At 39.0% G+C, this 26,363-nt stretch overlaps 2 protein-coding genes and 2 pseudogenes across 6 annotated transcripts in view; 1 reads left to right on the top strand and 3 right to left on the bottom strand.

Annotated features, from left to right (window-relative positions):
- Positions 1–26,363, bottom strand: part of LOC146474199 (BTB/POZ domain-containing protein 6-like) — a 209,671-nt gene that overhangs the window by 158,373 nt on the left and 24,935 nt on the right. Inside the window, exon 2 of one of the 2 annotated variants that reach the window (XM_085117502.1) lies at positions 18,338–19,927. The exons of the other annotated variant lie outside the window; for it this stretch is intronic. Within the exon in view, the coding sequence (XP_084973628.1) occupies positions 19,894–19,927 (34 nt within the window). The 3' untranslated portion in view covers positions 18,338–19,893. Of the gene's footprint in view, positions 1–18,337; positions 19,928–26,363 lie in introns of those variants that run through there. 2 annotated transcript variants of the gene reach the window in all.
- The window catches only part of LOC146474196 (vitrin-like), a 98,083-nt gene continuing 75,951 nt past the window's right edge, over positions 4,232–26,363 (top strand). For 2 of the 4 annotated variants that reach the window (XM_085117514.1, XM_085117511.1), the window contains exons 1-2: positions 5,813–6,382; positions 9,122–9,347. In XM_085117514.1, the coding sequence (XP_084973640.1) occupies positions 5,882–6,382; positions 9,122–9,347 (727 nt within the window). In that variant the 5' untranslated portion in view covers positions 5,813–5,881. Of the gene's footprint in view, positions 4,470–5,812; positions 6,383–9,121; positions 9,348–13,354; positions 14,540–26,363 lie in introns of those variants that run through there. The other 2 variants (XM_085117515.1, XM_085117513.1) reach the window with 2 other exon arrangements.
- On the bottom strand, positions 10,704–12,723 carry LOC146474202 (BTB/POZ domain-containing protein 6 pseudogene; annotated as a pseudogene).
- LOC146474201 (BTB/POZ domain-containing protein 6 pseudogene) lies at positions 19,947–21,050 on the bottom strand (annotated as a pseudogene).

Here is a 26,363-nt window from a genome sequence, read left to right as displayed (position 1 = left end):
AGACTTCAGCGGTAAACTTTATGGTAGGGTGGTACGAATTTGCTTGCTCAATGAATTTTCTATTTCTTCTTTGTTTGTATCCCACAAGTAAAATACATCGTCAATGAATCTTCTCCACATTAGTGGTTTGTGAACGCTCTGCCTTAAGATCTCCTTTTCTATAGATGCCATAAAGATGTTGGCAAAAGCTACTGCCATTTTAGTGCCCATGGCAGTTCCGTGTGTTTGGAAGGAGTTCTCCTTCAGTATAAGGCTGAGCATTTCTCTGAGGAAATTTGTAGCTATAGGAGGGTTATTGGCATGAAAGTTCTCGTATGCGTTGCATACTATAGTGATTGTTTCAGTCCTCCTGTGGGATATTCGTGTAAAGGCTAGTGACATCCATTGAGACTAGAAAAGCGTTTCTAGGCACCCTAGTGCTTTCAATAAACCTTATGAAATGTGTCGTATCTTTTAGAAACGAGTCCTGTATTTGTGCTATTGGCTGAAGTAGTTTGTCTACGAATGATGATAGGCGTTCTGTTGGGCCATCACACCCAGATATGATAGGTCTTGACTTCCGACTAATGTCGGTTTGTGAATTTTTGTGAGGGTATAAAACACTGGGCTTCGAGGCGGATTTGGTTTTAGGTTAAACCATTTAACCGTCATTTCGTCTATGCACCCTGCTTGATGAAGGGCATTAATGAGGTGTTTAACTCTCTGGGATGTGTCTCTAACCATTGGTTCGTCTGGTGGCTGACAGTTATTTCTATCATCCAATTGTTTCTGTCCGTCATTGATTTTGTTTTCTCCGTTCATAACGACGGTTGTTCTGCCTTTATCTGCTTTTTTGAGAATAATTTCTTTGTTGTTAACGTTAATAAGCTCCTTGAGAGCTCTTCGCTGCACAGACCTCAAACACCTCAACCAGGCTTTGGCTCTATAAAAAATTACATTATTACAAAAATTCACCCCCCATTTCAAAATCCTGGATCCGCGCCTGAACTAAGATGGAAGCATTACCAGTGTTTGATGTGGCTCCTTATGACATCGCTGGTTCAGAAATGAAGCAAGGCTTTTTCTTGGAAATTGGACCCGTTTGTTTCTTCTACTAATCAGTTATTCAACTTAAAAGTCTAAAAAGACTTTTAAAGTCAAAGTCTTCTGCAGAATGATAGGCATGGCGGACAAAAACATTTGTAGTGTAGTAATTGACTAACATTAGGTGAAGAGAATGGTCGCAGGAATTCAATACACCAATTTATTACTTTAAACGGCATAACGTGTTTTATTTATTAGGTGTACAAAAAAAATATATTGCGGAGAATCTCACAAACACTTTATGTAACAATGTTATGTGGTTCCAGCTATCCGAAGACTCTGTCTCCTTTCTTCAATCCTAGGAGTGCCAATAAATTCAAACTTTTAACAAAAAATTCCTAACCTTACTTTGCAAAATATTGAAGGAAGAAAAAAAAGACAGCACATATGAAAGGTATACTGCTCGTGGGTTTCCCTTGAATTGTCACAAATTAGAATTTTATCCACAACCGGGCTCACGTTTTCCAGCATAATAAACGGCACCACAGGAAAGTACTGCTCAGTAGCTTTTATTTGAATGGTCATACTTTAGGATTGCATCCACAGACTCAAAAGGTAGAACCCCATTGTATAGCATAATAAACAGCACCACAGTAAAGTACTGCTAGACAGCTCTCATTCGAGTGGTTACAATTAAAGACATCACTCAGAAACTCAAAACTTGCAATCATTTTAGAAAGCATAATAAACCGAACACACGAAAGAACTGCTGGAAAATTTGAAAAAGTCTTGCTTTAGGATATTAGGAGACTTACAAGCTACAATCCTGGCCAATTGGTTTCGCGACACTTGACGTTTTTGTAAACGTTTTGTTGTGAAATTAGACAATGGCCGATAGTTTAAGGTCCTTAAAAGAATCTTAGAAACTTATCCCCCCCCCCCCCCCCCCTCGCCTCAACAATAATGGAGTCAATAAACTGCACAAGATTCTCGAGACATGTTTGACTCCTGACTCTCAACATTGTTTAGGGAAGGGGGGGAGGGGGGGGAGGGAGAATTTTCATGTTTAAAAGTTAAAAAAAAAAAAAAAAAGTGTCCCGAACGTTTAGGCCAGGATTTAGTGGCCTGCTTCATTCTTGACTAACTATGCGTAAAAAAAGAGTTCGTAGGATTCAACAACGATTAATTCCTTTTGCATTTTTTCTCATGGCTGTATAGTCCAATTCTTGATCTACGTTGACATGAGAAACAACATATCAATGTGCTGTCATTCAGCTTAAGCCGCGGCGTACAGCGTCATAAATAATGTCAATCAAACAGTTTGAAGACAGAAAAGAAGGAATTGACTCGCGTACCCTTCTCTCTCTTCTTCCGGGTATCTGGAATTGCACTAAGTTTTGTTTGGTCGCTATTAGCTTCTTTTTTTTTGTTTAGCAAGTACTCCCAAGTACAACTGCTACTGCGGCGCATTTGTAGCGAGAGCTTATATGTTTTGTTATATTGATTTTTCTAGTGCTCTGGTTCTTATTTATACGAGGGGCCGGGGCCGGATGCTTTATCACATGCAAATGAACAAGTGATTTTAAAAAAACGAAACGTGTTTTGCAATGACTTCTGTTTTATTATATCCTGCTTTATTTCTATTACTTCGAACTTGCTAATGGCGTCATGACGACCCCGAAACGTTGATCGGTTTTATCGTTTATTTACACTTGCCTTTGTATACTAGTATATCTAAACCTTTACTTATCCAATTTTGCCCAAGTATTGTTTGTGTCTTACATGGAGTATTTGGAGTAGAAATCACTCATACCGAAGGATTTGCGACATACGATAGACCATTTTGGCGATCTGGCGGTTATCATTAATTGTAATGCACTGGGGAGCCGGGCATCCAGGGCCAACACTTTTATTAGGGTAACCTTAAGCAGAATAAATAACGGATTGTGAAGAAGCGTAGTGGATGTAGTGTTGAGGTAAAAAGTCTGACATTTTGTTTTCACACACGGAAAACTTAGAGGTTTTGTTTTTTCTTGCACAGAAAATTCCGGTTTTTTTTTTTTTTGGACTTTCTTACCGATGCAGGCTTTGCCCCCTAGACTCCCACAATGCATCTTTATTGAAGGTGGCCGCCAGATCAAGGAAAAGGGTCTTGTAAATAGCTAAATTATTCTCACCTAATTTTCTGAAAGTATTCAAAATCAGAACAAACGGTGAGCTTTGGAAGTCATGGTGCGGAAAGTCTTTGTAGTGAAAAGCGTGTGATCTAATTTTCTGTTGGCTGGCGTTTTACAGACAAATGGCGAAGACAGGCGCTCCTTTGAAACTACGTGCTTTAAATTCGAACGAAAAAATCTTTATCTTAGTATCTTGTTAGCATACCGTTTATATTTTTTTCAGGGAAATCATTTGACTTTGAATTTAGCTTGGTGTTTTTGTCTCTAATAAACATTACCGTATCCTTTCCGGCGAAACCCACTTCCTGGCTCTCACTGCTTCTAAATGTCGTTAACACAATAATACTGCTAACGCGTTCTTGGACTTGAAGAAACCATTCAGAATTTACAGAAGGCTCATCTTTACAAATTCGCCTCGTCCATGGTGTGTATAAACTCTAGACGGACAGAAACCTACAATCATCCGGCAGTAACAATGTAAATGAAAACTCGAAAGAAGTTTTTAAGTATAATAAAACAATTTTGGTACTACGGCTTTTTAAATATATTTCCGATTGTCATCGCCTTATTCCTGGTTTGTCGATTATAAAAATTCCAGTATGTATTTAAAGATCAAAAGGGAGGTAATATTTTCCTTAGTCCGAGGAAGTTACGAAAAAACCTACATCTGAATACTATAAACTATTCATGTAGAAATATTTAGTGAAAGCACGCTTTATTCGCTTTATAAGTGAAAACACGCTCTGATTGGTTGAAAGCCGGTAATGTTTCATGAGCTTTTTACAAAGGCGATAGGTTTGCTCGAATTGGAAACGCCTGTCACAGTTCGCGTTCAAACTTCAACGTGTTTTTCCATAACAAAATAGAAACATGAAATATGTTTTGCATTTCTTACATTTGGTATATGACAGTCAGGAAAAGGGATGACTAGCGTTGCCCTTCAAAACCTATCAAAAACTCGGGAGGTGGGGGGTGGGGGAGTTTAACCCCTCAAGGGTGATATTAAAGTATTGCGTGGATTATTTGGAATCTGTGTACGTCTCCAAAATAAACACCTGAAGTCAAGGACACCAACTCGTATTTCACAAATGGGTTAGTGAAGTTAGGCGTTCGCTTACCCACGCCATTAGTTTCGTTCAAACTTAAAAGCATTAGTGGTATGAGAGTAATGTCATTAGCATGCCACGGTACAAGTACTAGCCATGTTTTTACTTTGCTGGATTTACTTGTTCCTTTTTGGCAGCCTTTCTTTCAAGGCGTCCACAACCCGTAAGTATGAATGAATACTGTGTTTATTGATGTAGTGGTGTAAAGAGTCCCAAGTCCAATCCTCTGTCTGCTGTCTGGAAATCTGTCTGCTTTAGGTTTGATTCAGTTTCATCTATGTTCTTTGAAAACCTATAAAAGTCATATTTAAATAAAGCCAAGAATGGATAGAGAGTGCAGAATACTCATCTTTTAAAATTCTAAGTTGATTGGGGTTTTTCATGCGGAGAAGTGATCTTTGTGGATGATATTTGAATAAGATCTCCCCGGCATTCAGCAAAACGATTCGGAGAACTAAACAGTAACATGATTGCTTTGTCAATCTTTTTCTTAATTCCCGGCTTAATTCCACCTACCATTTCCAGTGGTAAAGCGACAAACCCAAAAAGAAGACGTTGTTACAGGATGTTTCTGTGGAATTAACCGTTTTTTTCCTTCTTGATATTATTTAAGGAGTATGTCAGTTCTAAACCAGACTCCTGTTTGAACTCACTAAACAAGACAAAATAACTAAATTCGCTCCCACATGACGGTAAATAAGAAAGGAACCATGCGTTCAGCACAGCAGAAGTTCTTTTCATCAGGATCATTAGATTTCACTCGCTAAGCGTTTACTAAACGGTTGTTTATTTAAGCTATCGACTGATCTTTCAATTATCGCTTTACAAAGAGCTATCATTTCACCCGTCACGCCTGCACTCGTCGTGCCACTCTTAACTTGCACGACACCTTTTTCTCTGTTAAGAATTTGGTTGTCAACATGTCATTCACTGATGAAAAGTCAAACTTACAGTTCTTTCGTCTTGAAAAATTGCTTAGCTCCTGCCACCTTCCTCACTGATCAATACTTTTCCGTGTGAAATCGAGGTCTTGTCACCACACACCCCGGAAGACAGATGACTTCCTCAGCCTCTCTGATGGGTACAGAAATAAAAAGGATATTACATGACTGCGCGGAGATACGAAATTTCTCTTCGAGTGTTGACTACGATCTGATGAAATGTTCCGATGGCACGTTTTATGGAGGACGTAAACTCACGACGACGAATTTTTATTTTTATTTCTAAATTTGGGTGCGGTCTCCAAGATTTCAAAATTTAATCTATATTTGACATTTAAGGCGAGTTGGAATAATCGCGATGGCGTTTGACGTCGTCGTTGCTAACGTTCCCTAATGTACTTGGAGTGGTGCGAAAATTAAGCCGAATGAGAGGTAATCCACGACCGTAAACATTCTAAAACCGAAGCGCGGGCGCAGCGGTAGCGTACAAGGCTTGCATCATTCTTCTTTCGCTGAATCTATCAAAAATCACTTGCAAAGGGAATGGGTACCTCTGCTTGCTTCGCGACATTCCGGCTCAAAAACTGTACCAAAATAAGCGCATGGTGTTATCCTGGGTTCAAAAACTACTAGTATGAACGTAGCCAACCTCGCGAAAGATGTTTGCACTTTGAAATTGGCCTTTGTCTGTTATTCCGTAGCAATCTCGTTACGCCACAATAAGCCGGGTTCTTCAGTTATAGGGTTTGACTGTATGCGTTACCCTTTTTCTCCAACAGAGAAAGTAGACGATCCATGTATTCTCGATCTTGGTTTCGTTTTGGACGCGTCCAGTAGCATAACAAACGTGTGGCGCGACGTCCGAGTGTTTGTCGCTGGAGTTACCAAGCTACTGAACGTGTCTGCTGAAGGAACGCACGTTGGCGTAATAAAATTCGGCACGGATTCTAACGTCGAATTTGGGTTCAACGAGGGACAAGACACCGATACCGTCGTTGATAAAGTGCTTAGACTTCCTGGACCAGTGCCAGGGGCTAATACACAGTTACACTTGGGGTTAAGAGATGCGAATGACAAACTTTATAATGAAGAGACGAATTCGTACGGCTACAGGAAAGACCCACGAGTTCGAAAGGTAGGTTATCTTTTGTCATTCATTTTGCATGTCATATAATATACCCGACTTAGAGAACGACTTGCACTGTTGTTTGAATGCTCCTGTGCACGCTAACTTGAATTCAAGCTAACCGAGGTTGTGCTTGTGAAAAGCCTTAGGTTTGAAGCCTCCTCCTCCTTGAGCCTCCTTCGCGCTCACCTGGCTTCGCCCCCTCTCTCACCTCCTCCGTTTTCTGAACTTGAAATACGTAAGCGGCAAAAAAGCTAAAAAACAATAAATCTCCGTATTCAGATAGAATCAAAAATGAAATGATCAAATCTAGCTTAAACGAGTTAATGCCAGTCTATTTACAGCTATTTAACAAGGCCTTTAGCTCAGGTACAAGGCCTCAAAATTGGTGCGATGGTCTTATTACACCCATTTTTAAAACTGGATCTAAAACTGATCCCTCAAATTATCGTGGAATCTGTATTTCTAGTTGTCTTGGTAAATTATTTTGCTCAATTCTCAATCAAAGACTCCCCGAACACGTTCAGTCGCATAACATTCTTCATAAATCTCAAATTGGTTTTTTAGCAAAAAATCGAACAGCAGACCATGTCTTTACACTACGAACACTAGTAGATAAATATGTCAAATCTCACCAAACAAAAGTATACGCATGTTTTGTGGACTTTAGAAAGCGTTTGATTCTGTCTGGCACGATGGACTTATGTACAAGTTGTTACAAATCAATGTCGGAGGAAGCTTTTATAAAATTATCAAAAGTTTATACTCGAATTCTACGTGTTCTGTTAGAATTGGAAATAGTGAAACGCGATCTTTTCAATACAGTAGAGGTGTGCGTCAAGGCTGCATTTTAAGTCCTCTGCTCTTTAATCTATATGTTAATGATTTAGCCTTTTCGTTCAACAATATTTTGTCTGACCCGTTTATACTACCAAATGGCACCAAACTCAGCTCATTATTTTATGCAGATGACTTAATTATATTGTCACGATCAAAATTGGGATTACAAAATTGCCTTAACAGTTTATCATCATTTTGCAACTCATGGATGCTAAATATAAACCCTAAGAAAACCAAGATAATGATTTTTCAAAAAAGCACAAAAAAATGCGATTATACCTTTCACATAGGCGATGAATTAATAGATATAGTACAAGATTACACTTACTTAGGAACTCGCATTTCGTCTTCCGGAAATTTCACACTTTCCCTTGAACATCTTCGACGAAAAGCTCTTCATGCTTTCTTCAGTCTAAGACGACACACTGATTTTAGTACACTGAAACCTTCACTTGCATGTAAAATTTTTGACACAATGATTCAGCCAATTCTAACCTACAATAGTGAAGTGTGGGGTGCCTTTGTTAAATCAGATTTTAAGTCGTGGGAAGGCTCCAGAATTGAAAAAACACATTTACATTTCTGTAAATGCTATTTAGAAGTACATTATAAGTCATCCAACGTTGCACGTAGAGCTGAACTTGGCAGATTTCCTCTAATCGTTGACATAAATAAAAAGATACTTAATTACGTACACTACCTCCAAGGAAAGGATGAACATTCTATAGCAAAATGATCCCTAAGAATATCTGTTGACCTTCATTATAGCGGTCAAACTAGCTTTTACTCCAGTCTCATGAAGATGAGTGAATACTATAATTTCCCCAACTTTAATTATTACACATTGAATGAAAATAACATCAAACAATATATAGATCTTATGAAAAAGAAATATATCTCTTATTGGCACCAAACCCTTCAACACTCACAAAAACTCAGCTTTTATTACACAATCAGAAAAACTTTTGGCCCCTCTGCTTATCTAGATCTCACAAGGAAAAACGCTTCTAGGAAAGCATTAGTGAAACTAAGAATAAGCAGCCACAAGCTTTTGATAGAAACAGGAAGATACGACAGCATACCCCGTAATGAAAGGGTGTGTAATGTTTACAACCGTAAAACCATTGAAGACGAAATTCATTTTTTATTAGATTGCCCAAGTTACTCTTCTTTAAGAGATATGTTCTTTTCTAAAATAGAAACTAGCCTTCCATTTACACGACTATTAGTAAAAGAAACTCTACTATCGCATATAATAAACTCAACAGACTATTTTATAAACACTCAATTAATTTCATTTGTTTCCTCGTGCTTCGAATTGAGAGGTAAACTTCTCTCCGGAATGATTACTTCTACTCTATGGAAAGTTTAAAATAAGCAAAGGCTTCAGTTACTTTATTTTATTTTATTTTATTTTAAGTTATCTTAAGAATTAGTTAACGAATCAATAATTAGCTATGAATAGCTTTTGCAATACTGTATTTGTTATAGTCATGCAAATAAAGCTTGTTGTTGTTGTTGTTGTTGTAGGTCCTGTCACGCAGGCTAACTATGCATATATGGTATTGTTTCACAATGTATCGTATCGTAACGTATAGTGTTGTATCGTATTGTATGTCGTTCCACTTTATCGTTTTATTGTTTGCTTTTGCGCAAAACACCCCGGGAGAATCTACCCAATTACGAGAGGTGCTCCCATCCGGGAAAAGAAAGAATGAGAGAAAAGAAGGAATAATAGAACGGAAGTAGAGAAACGTGAATTGAAATGAGAAATTGCACCTAGAAATATTACTTGATCCACATTCCTCAAAGGGTCCAATTAGGCAAACATCGTCGCTAATTTGCAGTCTTGAGCTTCAGTCTTGCTCTTTGTTCGGTTGTATATGGTGATTGACTTCACTTTCATAGGTAATTGTGATCGTGACCGATGGCGCTCAAACCCAGCCGGGGGATCCGCATATACCAGCTGACAAACTAAAGTCGAGGGGATTTGAGATCTACACAGTGGCCGCAGGAGATGCCAGAGAATACGAGCCAGAGCTCGAAAGACTGAAAAACAAAGAAATGTTCTCTGTTTCCGAGGCTTCTGATGTACCTAAGCTAATTGGCGACGTGGCACAGGCAATATGCCCAAGTAAGTAAGAGTAAAGACGAAATGAACGTTAGTTTCATTTTTAGTATTCTTCAACTTCTTCAGCATGTATCCTATGAACCGTTATATAATACGCTATGTCATGTACATTCGTTTACTTAGCCATTTCTGTTTACGTTCAAATGTAAACTTTAAAGAGCCCTTAATTTTTTTCTCATTGTTACTATCGCCCTGAAGAAGCCTTGTTGTACTAGTTGAACTTTTGGCCCAAATAAATTATTGCTCCTTGACGTAGTGTCAGGCCTGCAATCAGTTTTGTTTATATATAGTATCTAGTGATAAAAGAAACGAATAGGATTCCTCGTAACAAGCCTAGCCTCTCACGCAGTCGAGTTTTAGGGGACTCGTATGGGAGGAGATAATACGAGTCCCCTAAAAACGACAAGCCAATAACAAGCCAGGATTGCCTTGGGTTTTTCCTCCGTAATAAGGCATTTTCCTGGGGGCGGGGGACTTCCATATAAAAGTGACGGCGTGATTGTCGTAAAATTCGTGGTTTGGTACCCCTTAGGATGCTAAAATCTAAAATGACTTCCGTCAGAGGTGTGGTGGTACCTTTTAGGGTATTAAGCCGAAAAATTTGAGAGGAAGTAAATGTCTGTCCATTGATTTGGTTCCTCTCAGGGATAAAAAAAAATTGCTCGGACCACGCCAACCGAAACAGAATTCCAGTACCTTTCAGTGGTCGTTTCAAAATTTCCGACGATCACCTCCGTCACTTCTATATGCGAGTCCCCCTTCCACCGGGGCGTTTTTAATCTTTTGATTGCGCGAGAGTTGGGGCGAGAGAGTGAAAGACTGAGTGTAGCTTGGCTAGTAGGAATGGGTGGAGTGGCGTTTGTTGGAGAGGACGCCGGCACCCGATTGCTTAAGGAAGTGTACATAGAAGTCAATCAAACACAGAACGTGCACCGATGAAGGTGTCAAAAAAATCGTTTAGGTGTCAACAGGAGTCCAACATCCTTCTTGCAACTGCAATATCAACAATTAATTTACGTTTTTGTTGCGATTGATCGTCTTGTTGTTGTTAAAATTGATAAGCCCAGGAGTTTCTATAATATAATCAGGTATTATAGGACAGAAGCAGCGTGACAGAAGGCGGCGAGGTGCATAAATTACTGATAACAGCTGCCATAAAACACATACTTCTGAGGGTGTTTCTGAGAAATGATTTACTTTTCCTGGAAGAAAGGTGTAGTTTCTGCTTTCTGTTCATGTTTATTCGAGCTTTCAATCAGACATTATAAAACTGGTAATATGAAGTAGCTTAAAGTCTTGGCTTAGCCGCGTGACCCTGCTACATTAATCTGCGTTCGACAACTGTTGTCTTCTCTCCCACCACACATAGTTTTTTTTATTATTAAATTTCGATACTTCTATATTGAAATCTATGATGATCGAACTGTAAGATCGTGTTTTAATTTCTAACAATAATGCAACGACATGAGAAAAATTGTGCATTTTTTTTTTAATTGCCGACTTTGTTTTCTCACCGGGTGAGAAAACAAAAACGAATTATTCGTGGGTGAGACCGCAGATGAGCGATTTATAACAGATTAGCCTTTAAAACAACTAGGGATAATGATAATGACGTGACAATACCACTGATACGGCTATACTCAAGAAAGAAAAAACACTGTCGAGTACCATTCAATTATATCTCTTTGGTCTCTTTTTTTTTAACATTTTGTATCCTCCTTCTTTACCATTTGCACTTACGAATTTTGTCTTGGAGAAAACGATCCCCTACTAAGGACAGGGAAAGAAATATGGAATTTAACGATTGATCGAAAAATCAAATTTCAGGGTAAACAGAGAACAGGAATTCAGGAAATTGACCAACCAGCTGATTTGATCTTAAAATGTCAGGTAGAATATTGAAATAATCCGGATGAAACTGGAATGTTACGCCAGATGACTGGACTCTTACAGTGCCACCAACGCCCTTCCAAGATGGTGGGCCAGTTATAGAAGCTGAGATAACGTAAGAAGTATTTTTCTTTAAAGCGACCGAAGAGTCAAACAAAACTTTAAAACCATAATAGATACTTCCTTTGTACTCCAAAAGTCTAGAAGAAAACGTTCCTTTAACTTATGATATTAGTTCAGCTAGTACTTCTGTCCCACAGTTGCAATGTTACTGTGTAGTCGTTGCTGCTACTTCCGCACAGACATACTCCATGTAAGGTGCTGTCTTTGTCCACAGTAAAAACTACAATTTCGCTGTCGCCATCGTAGCGCTAATCAGTTTCCACAACCAATTCAAATCTGCGACAACGAAGAACAGGACCAGATCGCTTAGTTTCTGTGAATCCCACTGGAGAAGTCAATGTTGAACTGAAATACTGAAAAAATCTTATCAGTTCATCTGGAGTAAGAATTCTTTTTTCAACGACAGCAGCTGCAAATTCCCTTTGAGTCATCACTGGAAAACGTATTGCTTTAATAATTATTTCACCGAGAATTCTTCTCTTCAACTCGCCACTCGCTGCTGAACCATTCGTTTCGCATTGTTTCGTTGCCCACAAATCAACAGCTTGAAACAAATCGACTTCTTCGATACTCAGGGAATCTCTAACGACTACTGCTTCAAGTAAGGACCTTTGAATTGTAACAAAGCCATCCGAATCGACAGCCGCTTTTGTCTGTCCATCGATCACTTCCCAGCATTGATCCACCAGATCTTTCTCTTCATACTTGTCAGCCGTTGGCAGAATGTCGAAAACATTTGATGCATCTAAATTATCTTGTAGATATTTTGTGCATTTGTCAACAAGAGAAGGTACCATGTATTTCTTAGCCAAGTATAACACTCCCATTACAGTACTTCCGCTTAAGTTCACTTCATCGCTGTATATGTATCTAAACAACTCTAACAGACTCTCGTACTCACAGTCAGGTAGTTCGATAGTGTCTCTGGTCTCTGCTAATTCACCGTATAACATGGCTTCAAATACAGTACTACCGATCGACAGAACGAACTTGTGAGCAGGAATAACTCGCTTACTTTCACTTCCACCATCGCTCGTACGAGCCACGAACTTCACATCACTGAAGAGATGGTTGTTGAACATAAACTTAGTTCTTTCTCTGATGGTGGGTCTTGTTGTCTGCCAATTTACCTCCACAGACATGTTTGCTTGCTGCTTTAAAAGATTAAGATGCAGTATATCGTTTCCTTTATTGCTGTACGTGCTCCGCCAACAAGCCGCAGTTGTTGTTCATGCTCTAATGATTTCGTGTAATTTACCCATAGCACCCTCTGCAAGTAAACAAATACCTAAACAATCACGTCATTTCAATTGAAGGTTTTCAGCAGACCAGAACAGATTATTTTAGTTTTCCATGCGGACGTAAACAAGGCCTCTGTTCAAAAAACCGACTACATGAGTACAATGCGCCTAATGTGCTTTGCCGGCTTGAATACATGCCAAAACAAAATTACATTGTTAAGGGATCGTACATTATTTATCGGAGGGGTGGGGGATAGGTGAAAAAAAGTGGAGGACTTGGAATTTTTTGCCAGTGCTCAGGTAACAAGAGATCATCAGCAGTACTTGCTGAGTTATTGTGGGGGGGGGGGGGGGGGGGGGGCTTTGTACGACGCAGAACGCCCCTGTTGTGGAATGGTACAGGCATGTCCTAGGTGGAAATCTTTAGACTTTCTTTCAAGATATTCCTTTCCTTGAATGAATGAATGAACGAACGAACGAACGAACGAACGAACGAACGAACGAACGAACGAACGAACGAACGAACGAACGAATGAATGAATGAATGAATGAATGAATGAATGAATGAATGAATGAATGAATGAATGAATGAATGAATGAATGAATGAATCAGAATGAGTGCGTGCGTGAATGGATGGACGGACGGAAGAAAGGACGGACGATGATTGACTGATTGACTGATTGATTGACTGACTTACTGACTGATTTACTGGCTGGCTTTGACTAACTGTTTTACTGTATCTTTTTTTTGTACAGGAATCAGACAACACGTGGCATCAAACTGTTTTGCGATTTAACACAACTAAGATGGAAGCATTACCAGTGTTTGATGTGGCTCCTTATGACATCGCTAGTTTAGAAATGAAGCAAGACTTTTTCTTGGAAATTGGATCCGTTTGTTTCTTTTACTAATTATTCAACTTAAAAGCCTAAAACGACTCTTAAAGTCGAAGTCTTCTGCAGCAAGATGGGCATGTCGGACAAAAACATTTGTAGTGTAGTAATTGACTAACATTAGGTGAAGAGAATGGACGGAATACACCAATTTATTACTTTATACAGCAATATGTGTTATATTTATTAGACGTACAAAAAAAAAGCATTGCGGAGAATTTCACGAACACTTTGTATAACAACGTTATGTGGTTCCAGCTACCCGAGGACCCTATTTCCTTTTTTCAATCCTAGGAGTGCCAATAAGTTCAAACTTTTGACAAAAAATTCTGACCTTACTTTGCAAAACAGTATTGAAGGAAGAAAAAATGGCAGCATAACTAAAAGGTATACAGCTAATCGGTTTCCATTGAATTGTCACAAATTAGAATTTTATCCACAACCGGGCTCACCAAACCAGCATAATAAACAGCACTACAGGAAAGTAATGCTAAGTAGCTTTAATTTGATTGGCCACTTTTTAGGATTACATACAAAGACTCAAAGGCAAGAAACGCCTTGTATAGCATAATAAACAGCACCACAGCGAAAGTGCTGCTCAGTAGCTTTCATTTGAATGGTCACACTTTCGGATTACATCCACAGACTCAAAAGTTAGATCCACTTTTTCCAGCACAATAAACAGCACCACAGGAAAGTGCTGCTCAGTAGCTTTCATTTGAATAATCACTCTTTAGGATTGCATATACAGACTCAAAAGTAAGAAACGTCTTGTTAAGCATAACAAACTACGCCACAGGAAAGTACTGCTAGACAGCTCTCATTCGAGTGGTTATACAATTAATAAACCGTACACATGAAAGAACTCCTGGAGAACTTAAATTCAAAATAGTCTTGCTTTGGGATATTAGGAGACTCACAAGCTTCAATTCTGGCCACTGAATTGGTTTCGGGACACTTGACGTTTTGGTAAAAGTTTTGTTGTTAAATTAGACAATTGCCGATAGTTTAAGGTCCCAAAAAGAACCTTATAAGCTGAATTTTCCCCCCTCCACCCCGAACAATGTTCAAGTCTTTGCGAGACATGTTTGACGACTGACTCTCAACATTGTTTTCTTTTTTTTTTTTTTTGGGGAGGGGGGGGGGGGGGATTTTTTGTTTTTAAGTAAAAGAAAAATGATCCAAGTGTCCCCAGATTCTTTTGGCCTGCTTCATTCTTGACTAACTATGCTTAAAAAGTAGAGTTCGTAACATTCAAAAACGATTAATTCCTTTTGGATTTTATTCTCATGGCTGTATAGTTCAATTCTTGATCTACGCTGACGCAAGGAGGATGAACAGATCCGATGTGCTGTCATTCACTGTAGTGTTTCGTCTTTCTTTGGCTTACTTGCTTAAACCACGGCGTGCAGCGTAATAAATAAAACCACATAAAATAACTACTCGTAGTCAATCACATTACTCGAGAAAATGCTTGACGCAATACTCAAACAGTTTGAAGAAAGAACAGGAAGAATTGACTCGTGTACCCTTCTCTCTCTTCTTCCGGGTATCTGGAATTGCACTAAGTTTTGTTTGGTCGCTACTGTATTAGCTTCTTTTTTTTAGCAAGTACTCCCAAGTACAACTGCTACTGCGGCGCATTTGTAGGGAGAGCTTATATGTTTCGTTATATCGATTTTTCTAGTGCTCTGGTTCTTAATTTATTTGGGGGGATGCTTTATCACATGCATATGAAAAGTGATTTTAAAGAAACGAAACGTGTTTTGCAATGACTTCTATTTTATTGTATCTTGCTTTATCAAATTTTGGCCAAGTATAGTCGCCTTTGTGTCTTACATGGAATATTTGGAGTAGAAATCACCCACACCGAAGAATTTGCGACATACGATAGACCATCTTGGCGATCTGGCGGCTATCATTAATTGAGATGCATTGGGGGGCGGGCGTCCAGGGCCAACACTTTCCTTAAGCAGAATAAATAACGGATTGTTTTGTCCTCATACCCGGAAAACGTACAAGTTTTGTTTTTCCTTGCACAGGAAAATTGTGATTTGTTGTAGTTGATGTTGTTGTTGTTGTTGTTGTTGTTGTTGTTGTTGTTTTTTTTTTTTGACGTTCTTACCGATGCAGGCTTCGCTTCCAGGATTCCCACAATGCAGCTCGATTGAAGGTGGCCGCCAGATCAAGGAAAAGGTCTTGTAAATAGTCAAATTAATGTCAAATAATTTTCTGAAAATACTACAGACATATGGCGAAGGCAGGCACCCTTTTGAAACTACGTGCTTCAAATTCGAGCAAAGAAAAAATATCTTAGTGTCATATTAGCTTACCGTTCATTTGACGTTGAATTAAACTCTGTGTTTTCTCCCCAATAAACACTACCGTATCCGCCCCAGCGAGACCCCCTTTCCTGCTCTCGCTGTTTCTTAATGCCATTAACACAACGTACTGAATACTGCTTACAAGCTGAAATGTTTGAAGACGAAGAAACCATTCAGATTTGACTGGAGGCTGGTCTTTACAAGTCGCCTCGTCCATGGTATGTATGAACTAGGCGGACCGAAGACTGCAATCATACGGCAATAAATTTGTTTAAGAAAACTCGAGAGAAGTTCTTCAGTATCAAAAACTCGGGAGGGAGGAGGGGGAGGGGGGAAGGTGTTAAGATGTTGCGATTATTATTTGGTATCTGTCAACGTCTCCAAAATAAACACCTGAAGTCAAGGACACAAACTCGTATTTCACAAGTGGGTCAGTGAAGCTTAGCGTTCCCTTACCCACGCCATTTGTTTCGTTCAAACTTAAAAGCATTAGTGGTATGAGAGTAATGTCATTAGCATGCTACGGTACAAGTGCTAGCCATGTTGTTACTTCGTTGGCTTTACTTGTTCCTTTTTGGTAGCCTTTCTTTCAAGGCGTCCACATCCCGTAAGTATGAATTAATACTGTGTTTATTGGTGTAGTAGTGGAAAGAGTCGCAAGTTTAACCCTCTGTCTGCTCTCTGGAAATCTGTCTGCTTTAGTTTTGATTCAGTTCCATGTATGCTCTTTGAAAACCTTTAAAAGTCCTACTAACCTATTATTTTAATATATCCAAGAATGGATAGAGAGGGCAGAAAACTCAGCTTTTAGAATTCTGAGTTGATTGGATTTTTTCATGTGGAAAAGTCGCTTGAATGATCTTTGTGGATGATATCTGAATAAGATCTCCACGGCATTCAGCAAAACGATTCGGAGAACTAAACAGTAACATGATTGCTTTGCCAATCTTTTTCTTAATTCCAGGCTAAATTCCACATACTATTTCCAGTGGTAGGGGACTCGTAGGGGAGGACGTAATACGAGTCCTCTAAAAACGACTGCGTGGGAGGCTATAACAAGCCAGGATTGTCTTGGGTTTTTCCTTCGTGGAAGGGCATTTTCCTGGGGCGGGGTACTTTCATATAAAAGTGACGGGGGTGATTGTCGTAAAATTCGTGGTTTGGTATCCCTTGGGGTGCTAAAATCTAAAATGACTTTCGTCAAAATTATGATGGTACCTTTTAAGGTATCGAACCGAACAATTTGACAGGAAGTAATTGTCTGTCAACTGATTTGGTACCTCTTAGGGATAAGAAAAAAAATGTTTGGACCACGCCCACAAAACAGAGTTCTTGTACCTTTTAGGTTTATTTATTTTTTCAAAATTTCCGACGATCACCCCCGTCACTTTTATATGGGAGTCCTCCACCTCCCCGGGAAGTTTTTAAACTTTTATGATCGCGTGAAAGTTGGGGCGAGAAAGTGAAAGCCTGAGTGTAGCTTGGCTAGTAGGAATGGCTGGTGGAGAGGACACCGGCAACTGATTGCTTAAGGAAGTGTACATAGACGTCAATCAAACACAGAACGTGCACCGATAGAAGGTGACAAAAAATAGTTTAGGTGACAACAGGAGCCGAACAGCCTTCTTGCAACTGAAATATTTACAATTAATTTAAGTTTTTGTTACTATTGATTGTCTTGTTGCTGTTAAAATTGATAAGCGCAGGAGTCTTTAAAATCAGGTATTATAGGACAGAAGCAGCGTGACGGAAGGAGGCGAGAAGCAGCATGAAGCTAAGATACGTAAATCACTGATAACAGCTGTCATACGTCTTAGAGTGTTTCTGAGATTCGATCTGAAAATGATTTACTTTTGCTGGAAGAAAAGGAGCAGTTCCTGCTTTCTGCTCATAAATATATGAGCTTCCAAACAGACAGTGTAAAATCGGTAAAATTCAATCCTGGCATAACCGCGTGATCCAGCTTCATTAAAGCCTGCTTTACACGTACGACGCAAGCATAAGCATAAACACAAGGATGTTTACACGTGCGATAAGTATAAGAATAAGGTGACATACGCATGCGCAGAAGCAATCGCAATCGCGCGGCCGGGCTGCCTTTTAGGCACGAGATTTGATTCCAACATGGTGGAAAATGGCAACGCACGATGACAACTTGTCACTGTTTCTCAGTTTCCTTTCCTTGTGCTTGTGTTTATGTTTGCATCGTCCTGGTTTACACGTACGACGCAACGACGCAAGAACAAACACATGCACAAGGGAATGGAAAATCGTTCCATTCTCTTGTGCTTGTGCTTGTGCTTGTGCTTGTGCTTATGCTTGCGTCGTTGCGTCTTAAGTGTAAACCAGAACGACGCAGGCATAAACACAAGCGCAAGCTTTATTGCCTCACGGACTAACATCACTTCAGCTTACTCTGTTTAACAATCAATTCTGCGTTAAACTAAAAAGCACCCATTTTTAAACTGGCTAGACAACCATCTGCTCAACGCAAACAAAATCTTACACAAGCCCTCTATGATTGGCTACAAGGAGCTTATTTGCATACATGTTTTCGATATGTCAGCTGAGCTAAAGACATTTTTCTAGTAAGAGATCACCTCGAAGCTTCGGTTGTCCAGTCAGTACAAAACAGGGAGACCAATATAAAAATTACAAAGTTCAGACTTATCCAGTAAGGTTTCACAAAGATAATCTGAAAAACACTAAAAGTTGTTGTCTAATAATTGTACAAGTAGTCAGTTCGTTGAAGGTTTCAGCCTTCTTCGTCGAAAATGATTGGTTAAACGTTTCCATAAATTAAATGAGTACGTGGTTAACAAAATCTAAAGTTCAAATTATATATTCAGTACGTGGTTGATAGCAGGATTACAACAACGAATATTTTTCTTCATAATCACCCTAAGATCATAGTATTTACTTTCAAAATCATCTTAAAATTACAGATATTGTATTTGGATATCTTTATCTTTAAAATGAACATCAACTACCATGAATTCGGTAAAAGAACCCGAGAAAATCTAAAAATGATTAAAAATAAGAGCAATAGCTATTTCCTGGAAAGAACCGACGAAAGGTCAAGTTGAGCAAAAACTCATAAAAGTAAGGTAAAAAAGGTGTTATCATTTGTGGGAAACTTAATTGAAAATGTCGTTGCGATTGCAAGTGTTTCTGTGAAACGTACAGCTGCTCATACCGAATTCATGACAGGAGAATTTATACGTTAATCACATATTAAGAACAACTAAGTCGAACTACAAGGTATTATCTCTAGAATGCTGCATAACGAAGGAAATGAGTCAACTGGTCTTTTTCTGTGATATTCCTCAAACCGAAATATAATTTGTTATAAGTCCAAACACCAAATAATATTCCTCAACTATTTTAACCCCAAATAACTGCGTGGTAAATATATTTCATCATTGACAAATTTTTATCTTCTAACACTTTAAAATTTAAACTGACACAGAAATATTCAGCTAGCAAGAGTCAGCAATGCTAGATAAGCAGGAAAAGTGAGGTCTGAATCTCACTGTCATTTTTTACAGCTGGATATAGGGGGGGAGTTTGCAATAAAGACAACATCTTTTGAGGTTGAGGAAGGGGGTAAAGGCAGAGACCACCATCTATTTTGGGGTTTGGTGGGTCCTGTTCGAGTATAGTAATTTGACCACTTCCCTTAGCCTTAAAAAACGAGGGATAATGATAACGACGCGACAATACCACTGATAACCTGTACTCAAGAAAAAAATAATCACACTGTCGAGTACCATTCAATTTTATCTCTTCGGTATCCTTTTTTAAATTTTGTATCCTCCTGCTTTACCAGTGCCCTTACGAACTTTGTCTTGGAGAAAACGTTCACCTTCTAAGGACAGGGAAAGCAATATCGAATTTAACGATTGTCAAATAATCGAAATCAAATTTAAGGGTAAACAGAGAAAAGAAATTCAGGGAATTGACCAACCAGCTGATTTGATCTAGCAATGTATGCAATACCCCGACAAAACTGAAATGTTACACCAGACGTTTGGACACTTACAGTGCCATCAACGCCCTTCCAAGATGGTGGGCCAGTTATAAAAGCTGAAATCGTGTAAATAGTATTTTTCTTTAGAGCAACCGAAGAGTCAAACAAAACTTTAAAACCATAATAGGTACTACCTTTGTACTCGAAAAGCCTAGAAGAAAACGTTCCTGTAACTTGTGTTATAAATGGAAATGGTGTGCAAATTACGTCCCTCAGTTCCAATGTTACCGTGTAGTCGTTGCTGTTACTTCCGCACAGACATACTCCATGTAAGATGATGTCTTTGTTCACAGTAAAGTTTACAACGTCCTTTCTTCCATCGTAAAGCAAATCAGCTTCCACAACCGATTCAAATCTGCCACAACGAAGAACAGGACCAGATCGCTTAGTTTCCGGAAATCCCACTGGAGAAGTTAATGTTGAACTGAAATACTGAAAAAATCTGGAGTAATCAGTTCATCTGGAGTAAGAATTCTTTTTTCAACGACAACAGCTTCAAATTCCCATTGAGTCATCACTGGAAAACGTATCGCTTTAATAATTCTTTCACCGAGAATTCTTCTCTTCAACTCGCCACTCGCTGTTGAACCATTCGTTTCGCAACAGCTCGAAACAAGTCGACCTCTTCGATGCTCAGAGAGTCTCTAACGACTACCGCCTCAAGTGTGGACCTTTGAATTGTCACAAAGCCATCCGAATCGACGGCCACTTTTGTCTGGTTATCGATCACTTCCCAGCATTGATCCACCAGATCTTTCTCTTCATACTTGTCAGCCGTTGGCAGAATGTCGAAAACATTTGATGCATCCAAATTATCGTGTAGATATTTTGTGCATTTGTCAACAAGAGAAGGCACCATGTATTTCTTAGCCAAGTATAACACTCCCATTACAGTACTTCCGCTTAAGTTCACTTCATCGCTGTACACGTATCTAAACAACTCCAACAGACTCTCGTACTCACAGTCAGGTAGATCGATAGTATCTCTGGTCTCTGCTAACTCACCGTATAACATGGCTTCAAACACAGGACTACCAATCGAGAGCACGAACTTGTGAGCAGGAATAGCTCGCTTACTTTCGCTTTCACCATCACTCGTACGAGCCACAAACTTCACATCACTGAAGAGATCGTTGTTGAACATGAACTTGGTTCCTTCTCTAATGGTGGGTCTTGTTGTCTGCCAATTGACCTCCACAGACATCTTTGCTTTGCTGCTTTGAAAGATTAAGATGCAGTTTATCGTTTCCTTGATCGCTGTAGGTGCTCCAACCAAAAAGCCGCAGTTGTTTTTCAAGCACGGGTAAAAAAATATCTGAGCAATCACGTCATTTCAATTAAAGGTTTTCAGCAGACCAGAACGGATTATTTTGGTTTTCCATACGGACGTAAACGAAGCCTCTGTTCGAAAACCGACTTCATGAGTACAATGCGCCTAATGTGCTTTCCCGGCTTGAATACATGCCAAAACAAAATCACATTGTTTAGGGTATCATTCATTATTTATCGGAGGGGACGGGGGATAGGTGAGGAAACAGGAGGACTTGGGGGGGGGGGGGGGGGCTTTGTAGGACGCAAAACCCCCCTATTGTAGAATGGTACAGGCATGTCCCAAATGGAAATCCTTGAACTTTCTTTAAAGATATTCCTTTCCTTGACTGACCAAATGAATGAATGAATGAACGAACGAACGAACGAACGAACGAACGAACGAACGAACGAATGAATGAATGAATGAATGAATGAGTGAATGAATGAATGAATGAATGAATGAATGAATGAATCATAATGAGTGCGTGCGTGCGTGCGTGAATAGGAGGACGGACGGATATGATTGATTGACTGACTTACTGACTGATTTACTGGCTGGCTTTGACTTACTGTTTCACTGTATCTTTATTTTACAGGTATCAGACAACAAGTAGCATCAAACTGTTCTTGGATTTCACACAACTAAGATGGAAGCATTGCCAGTGTTTGATGTGGCTCCTTATGACATCGCTAGGTCAGAAATGAAGCAAGATTTTTTCTTGGAAATCGGACCCGTTTGTTTCTTCTACTAATTATTCAACTTAAAAGTCTAAAAAGACTTTTAAAGTCGAAGTCTTCTGCGGAAAGATAGGCATGGTGGACAAAAACATTTGTAGTGTAGTAATTGACTAACATTAGGTGAAGAGAATGGACGCAAAAATTCAATACGCCAATTTGCCCGGCGTAGTCAATCGAACAAAACCGAACCAAAAACCAATCGAACCCAATCGTTCGATTGGAGTTCGATTAGTTCGGCAATCGCACATAATTGAACTGGAACTTTTTTGTGAGTTCGATTAAGTTCGATTACCGAACCCAATCGAACTTAATCGAGCGATTGGGTTCGATTGGGTTCGGTAGAAAAACAAAATGGTATACAAAATTGATAAGCATTAACTCTTAGTAGAACTGGAAGGAATTCACTCTTTAACTGAGTTTTAACTAGAGGAGCAAGTGTGAGAGATATTAACACATTTCAATGAACTAAAATCTTTATTGTTTAGCTGACTCGAAATTGATTCATTCGGCAATATAAATATAACATGAAAGGCTCAGTACAACATGTAAACTGTCTTTAAATCGCTCGGGATAACACCGAACGGGGATATTTTTAAAAGATTTATACCTTCGTCGCTAAAGCTTCGCTTAGATAAGTAGAAGCCAATAAATAGCTTATTTGACCGCAACGCTTTGTTTCAGACCAGATGAAACTGACTCCTGTTTCTAATTGTTGAGGTGTTCGATTATGTTTGATTGTTGAACTGTTTGATTACGGAACATTCGATTGCGTTCGATTGGTAAAATTTTTTTGTGAGTTCGATTAAGTTCGATTACCGAACCCAATCGAATCCAATCGGGCGATTGGGTTCGATTGGGTTCGATTACCGAACGTTAGATTGACTACGTCGGGAATTTGTTACTTTACACCGCAAAATGTGTTTTATTTATTAGGTGTACAAAACAAAATATTGCCGAAAATCTCACAAAAACTTTGTGTGACAACATTGTGTGGTTCCAGCTACCCGAAGCACCTATTTCCTCTCTTCAATCCTAGGAGTGCCAATAAATTCAACCTTTTTGCTAAAAAATCCGAACCTTACTTTGCAAAATATTGAAGCAAGTAAAAAAATAACATAACTGAAAGGTATACTGCTCATGGGTTTCCCTTGAATTGTCACAAATTAGAATTTTATCCACAACCGGGCTCACGTTTTCCAGCATAATAAACGGCACCACAGGAAAGTACTGCTCAGTAGATTTCATTTGAATGGGCACACTTTAGGATTACATCCACAGACTCAAAAGTAAGAGTCACTTTTTCCAGCACAATAAACAGCACTACAGGAAAGTAATGCTCAGTAGCTTTAATTTGAATGGTCACTCTTTAGGATTGCATATACAGACTCAAAAGTAAGAAACGCCTTCTATAGCATAATAAACAGAGCCACAGAAAAGTACTGCTAGACAGCTCTCATTCGAGTGGTTATACATTTAATAAACCGAACACACGAAAGAACTCCTGGAATTTGAAATAGTCTTGCTTTAGGATGTTAGGAGACTCACAAGCTACAATCCTGGCCACTGAATTGGTTTCGGGACACTTGACGTCTTTGTAAAAGTTTTGTTGTTAAATTAGACAATTGCCGATAGTTTAAGGTCCCAAAAAGAACCTTAGAAACTTAATTTTTCCCCTCCACCCAGAACAATGTTCAAGTCGATAAACTGTACAAGATTTTCGAGACATGTTTGACTACTGACTCTCAACATTTTTTTTTTGGGGGGGGGGGGGGGGGGCGGGAGGTGGGGGTATTTTCACGTTTTTAAGTTTAAAAAAATCCAAGTGTCCCGAACGTTTTGGCGAGAATTTTTTGGCCTCCTTCATTCTTGACTAACTATGCTTAAAATGTAGATTTCATAACATTAAAAAAGGATTAATTCCTTTTGCATTTTTTCTCATGGCTGTATAGTCCAATTCTTGATCTACGCTGACATGAGAAACAACATATCAATGTGCTGTCATTCACTGTTGTGTTTCTTCTTTCTTTGGCTTGGTTACTTTTAAACCACGACGTACAGCGTAATAAATAAAACCACATAAAATAACTACTCACAGTCAATCACATAGCACGAGAAAACATTTGACGCGGTACTCAAACAGTTTGAAGAAAGAACAGGAGGAATTGACTCGTGTACCCTTCTCTCTCTTTTTCCGGGTATCTGGAATTGCACTAAGTTTTGTTTGGTCGCTGTTAGCTTCTTTTTTGTTTAGCAAGTACAAGTACAACTGCTACTGCGGCGCATTTGTAGCGACAGCTTATATGTTTTGTTATATTGATTTTTCTAGTGCTCTGGTTCTTATTTATATGAGGGGCCGGGGCCGGATGCTCTATCACATGCATATGAACAAGTGATTCTAAAGAAACGAAACGTGTTTTGCAATGACTTCTGTTTTATTATATCCTGCTTTATTTCTATTACTTTCAACTTGCTAATGGCGTCATGACGACTCCGAAACGTTGATCGGTTTTATCGTTTATTTACAATTGCCTTTGTATACTAGTATATCTAAACCTTTACTTATTCAATTTTGCCCAAGTATTTGTTTGTGTCTTACATGGAGTATTTGGAGTAGAAATCACTTATACCGAAGGATTTGCGACATACGATAGACCATTTTGGCGATCTGGCGGTTATCATTAATTGTAATGCACTGGGGAGCCGGGCATCCAGGGCCAACACTTTTATTAGGGTAACCTTAAGCAGAATAAATAACGGATTGTGAAGAAGCGTAGTGGATGTAATGTTAGCATAAAAAGTTTGACATTTTGTTTTCACACCCGGAAAACTTAGAGGTTTTGTTTTTTCTCGCACAGAAAAATTCTGTTTTCTTTTCTTTTTTTTTTTTTTTTTTTTTGGACTTTCTTACCGATGCAGGCTTTGCCCCCTGGACTCCCACAATGCATCTCTATTGAAGGTGGCCGCCAGATCAAGGAAAAAGGTCTTGTAAATAGTCAAATTATTCTCAACTAATTTTCTGAAAGTATTCAAAATCAGAACAAACTGTGAGCTTTGGAAGTCATGATGCGGAAAGTCTTTGTAGTAAAAAGCGTGTGATCAAATTTTCTCTGTACCTAAAATTTTCCCGTGGATCATGTTGGCCGGCGTTTTACAGACAAATGGCGAAGGCAGGCGCTCTTTTGAAACTACGTGCTTCAAATTCAAACCAAAAAATCTTTATCCTAGTATCTTATTAGGATACTGTTCGTATTTTTTTTTTTTCAGGGAAATCATTTGACTTTGAATTTAGCTTAGCTTGGTGTTTTTGTCTCTAATAAACACTACCGTATCCTTCCGGGCGAAACCCACTTCCCTGTTTTCACTGTTTCTCAATGCCGTCAACACAATAATACTGCTAACGCGTTGAAATTCTTGGACTTGAAGAAACCATTCAGAATTAATAGCAGGTTCATCTTTACAAATTCGCCTCGTCCATGGTCTGTATGAACTAGACGGACCGAAACCTAAAATCATCCGGCAATAAAAATGTAAATGAAAACTCGAGAGAAGTTTTTAAGTATAATAAAACAATTTTGGTACTACCGCCTTAAATATATTTCCGATTGTCATTGCCTTATTGCTGGTTTGTCGGTTACAAAAATTCTTATGTATTTAAAGATCAAAAGGGAGGTAATGTTTTCCTTAGTCCGAGGAAGTTACGAAATGACCTACATCTGAATGCTATAAACTATTCATGGAATAATATTTAGTGAAAGTGGGCTCTATTAGTGAAATAACCTTAAGTGAAAGCACGCTATGATTGGTTGAAAGCCTGACGGTAAATGTTTCATGAGCTATTTTTCAAAGGAAAAACAATAAGTTTGCTCCAGGTTACGGTACTCGAATTGGAAACGCCTGTCACAGTTCGCGTTCAAACTTCAACGTGTTTCTCCCTAACAAAATGGAAACATGAGAAATGTTTTACATCTCTTACGTTTGGCTTGTGACAGTCTGGAAAAGGGATGACTAGCGTTGCCCTTCAAAACCTCTCAAAAACTCAAGAGGTGGGTATGTGTGTGTGTGTGTGTGGGGGGGGGGGGGGGGGGGAATTTAACCCCTTGAAGGTGATATTCAAGTGTTGCATAGATTATTTGTAATCTGTGTACGTCTCCAAAATAGACACCTAAAGTCAAGAACACGAACTCGTATTTCACAAGAGGGTTAGTGAAGCTAAGCTTTCGCTTACCCACGCCATTAGTTTCGTTCAAACTTAAAAGCGTTAGTGGTATGAGAGTAATGTCATTAGCATGCTACGGTACAAGTGCTAGCCATGTTTTTACTTTGCTGTATTTACTTGTTCCTTTTTGGCAGCCTTTCTTTCAAGGCGTCCACATCCCGTAAGTATGAATGAATACTGTGTTTATTGATGTAGTGGTGTAAAGAGTCGCAAGTTCAACCCTCTGTCTGTTGTCTGGAAATCTGTCTGCAT

The sequence above is a fragment of the Pavona decussata genome, unplaced genomic scaffold, assembly GCF_977016875.1.
Source record: "Pavona decussata unplaced genomic scaffold, jaPavDecu1.1 SCAFFOLD_91, whole genome shotgun sequence".
Classification (NCBI taxonomy): domain Eukaryota; kingdom Metazoa; phylum Cnidaria; class Anthozoa; order Scleractinia; family Agariciidae; genus Pavona; species Pavona decussata.
Note: the sequence above shows the minus strand (reverse complement) of the source record. Positions and strands in the feature narration are given on the sequence as shown.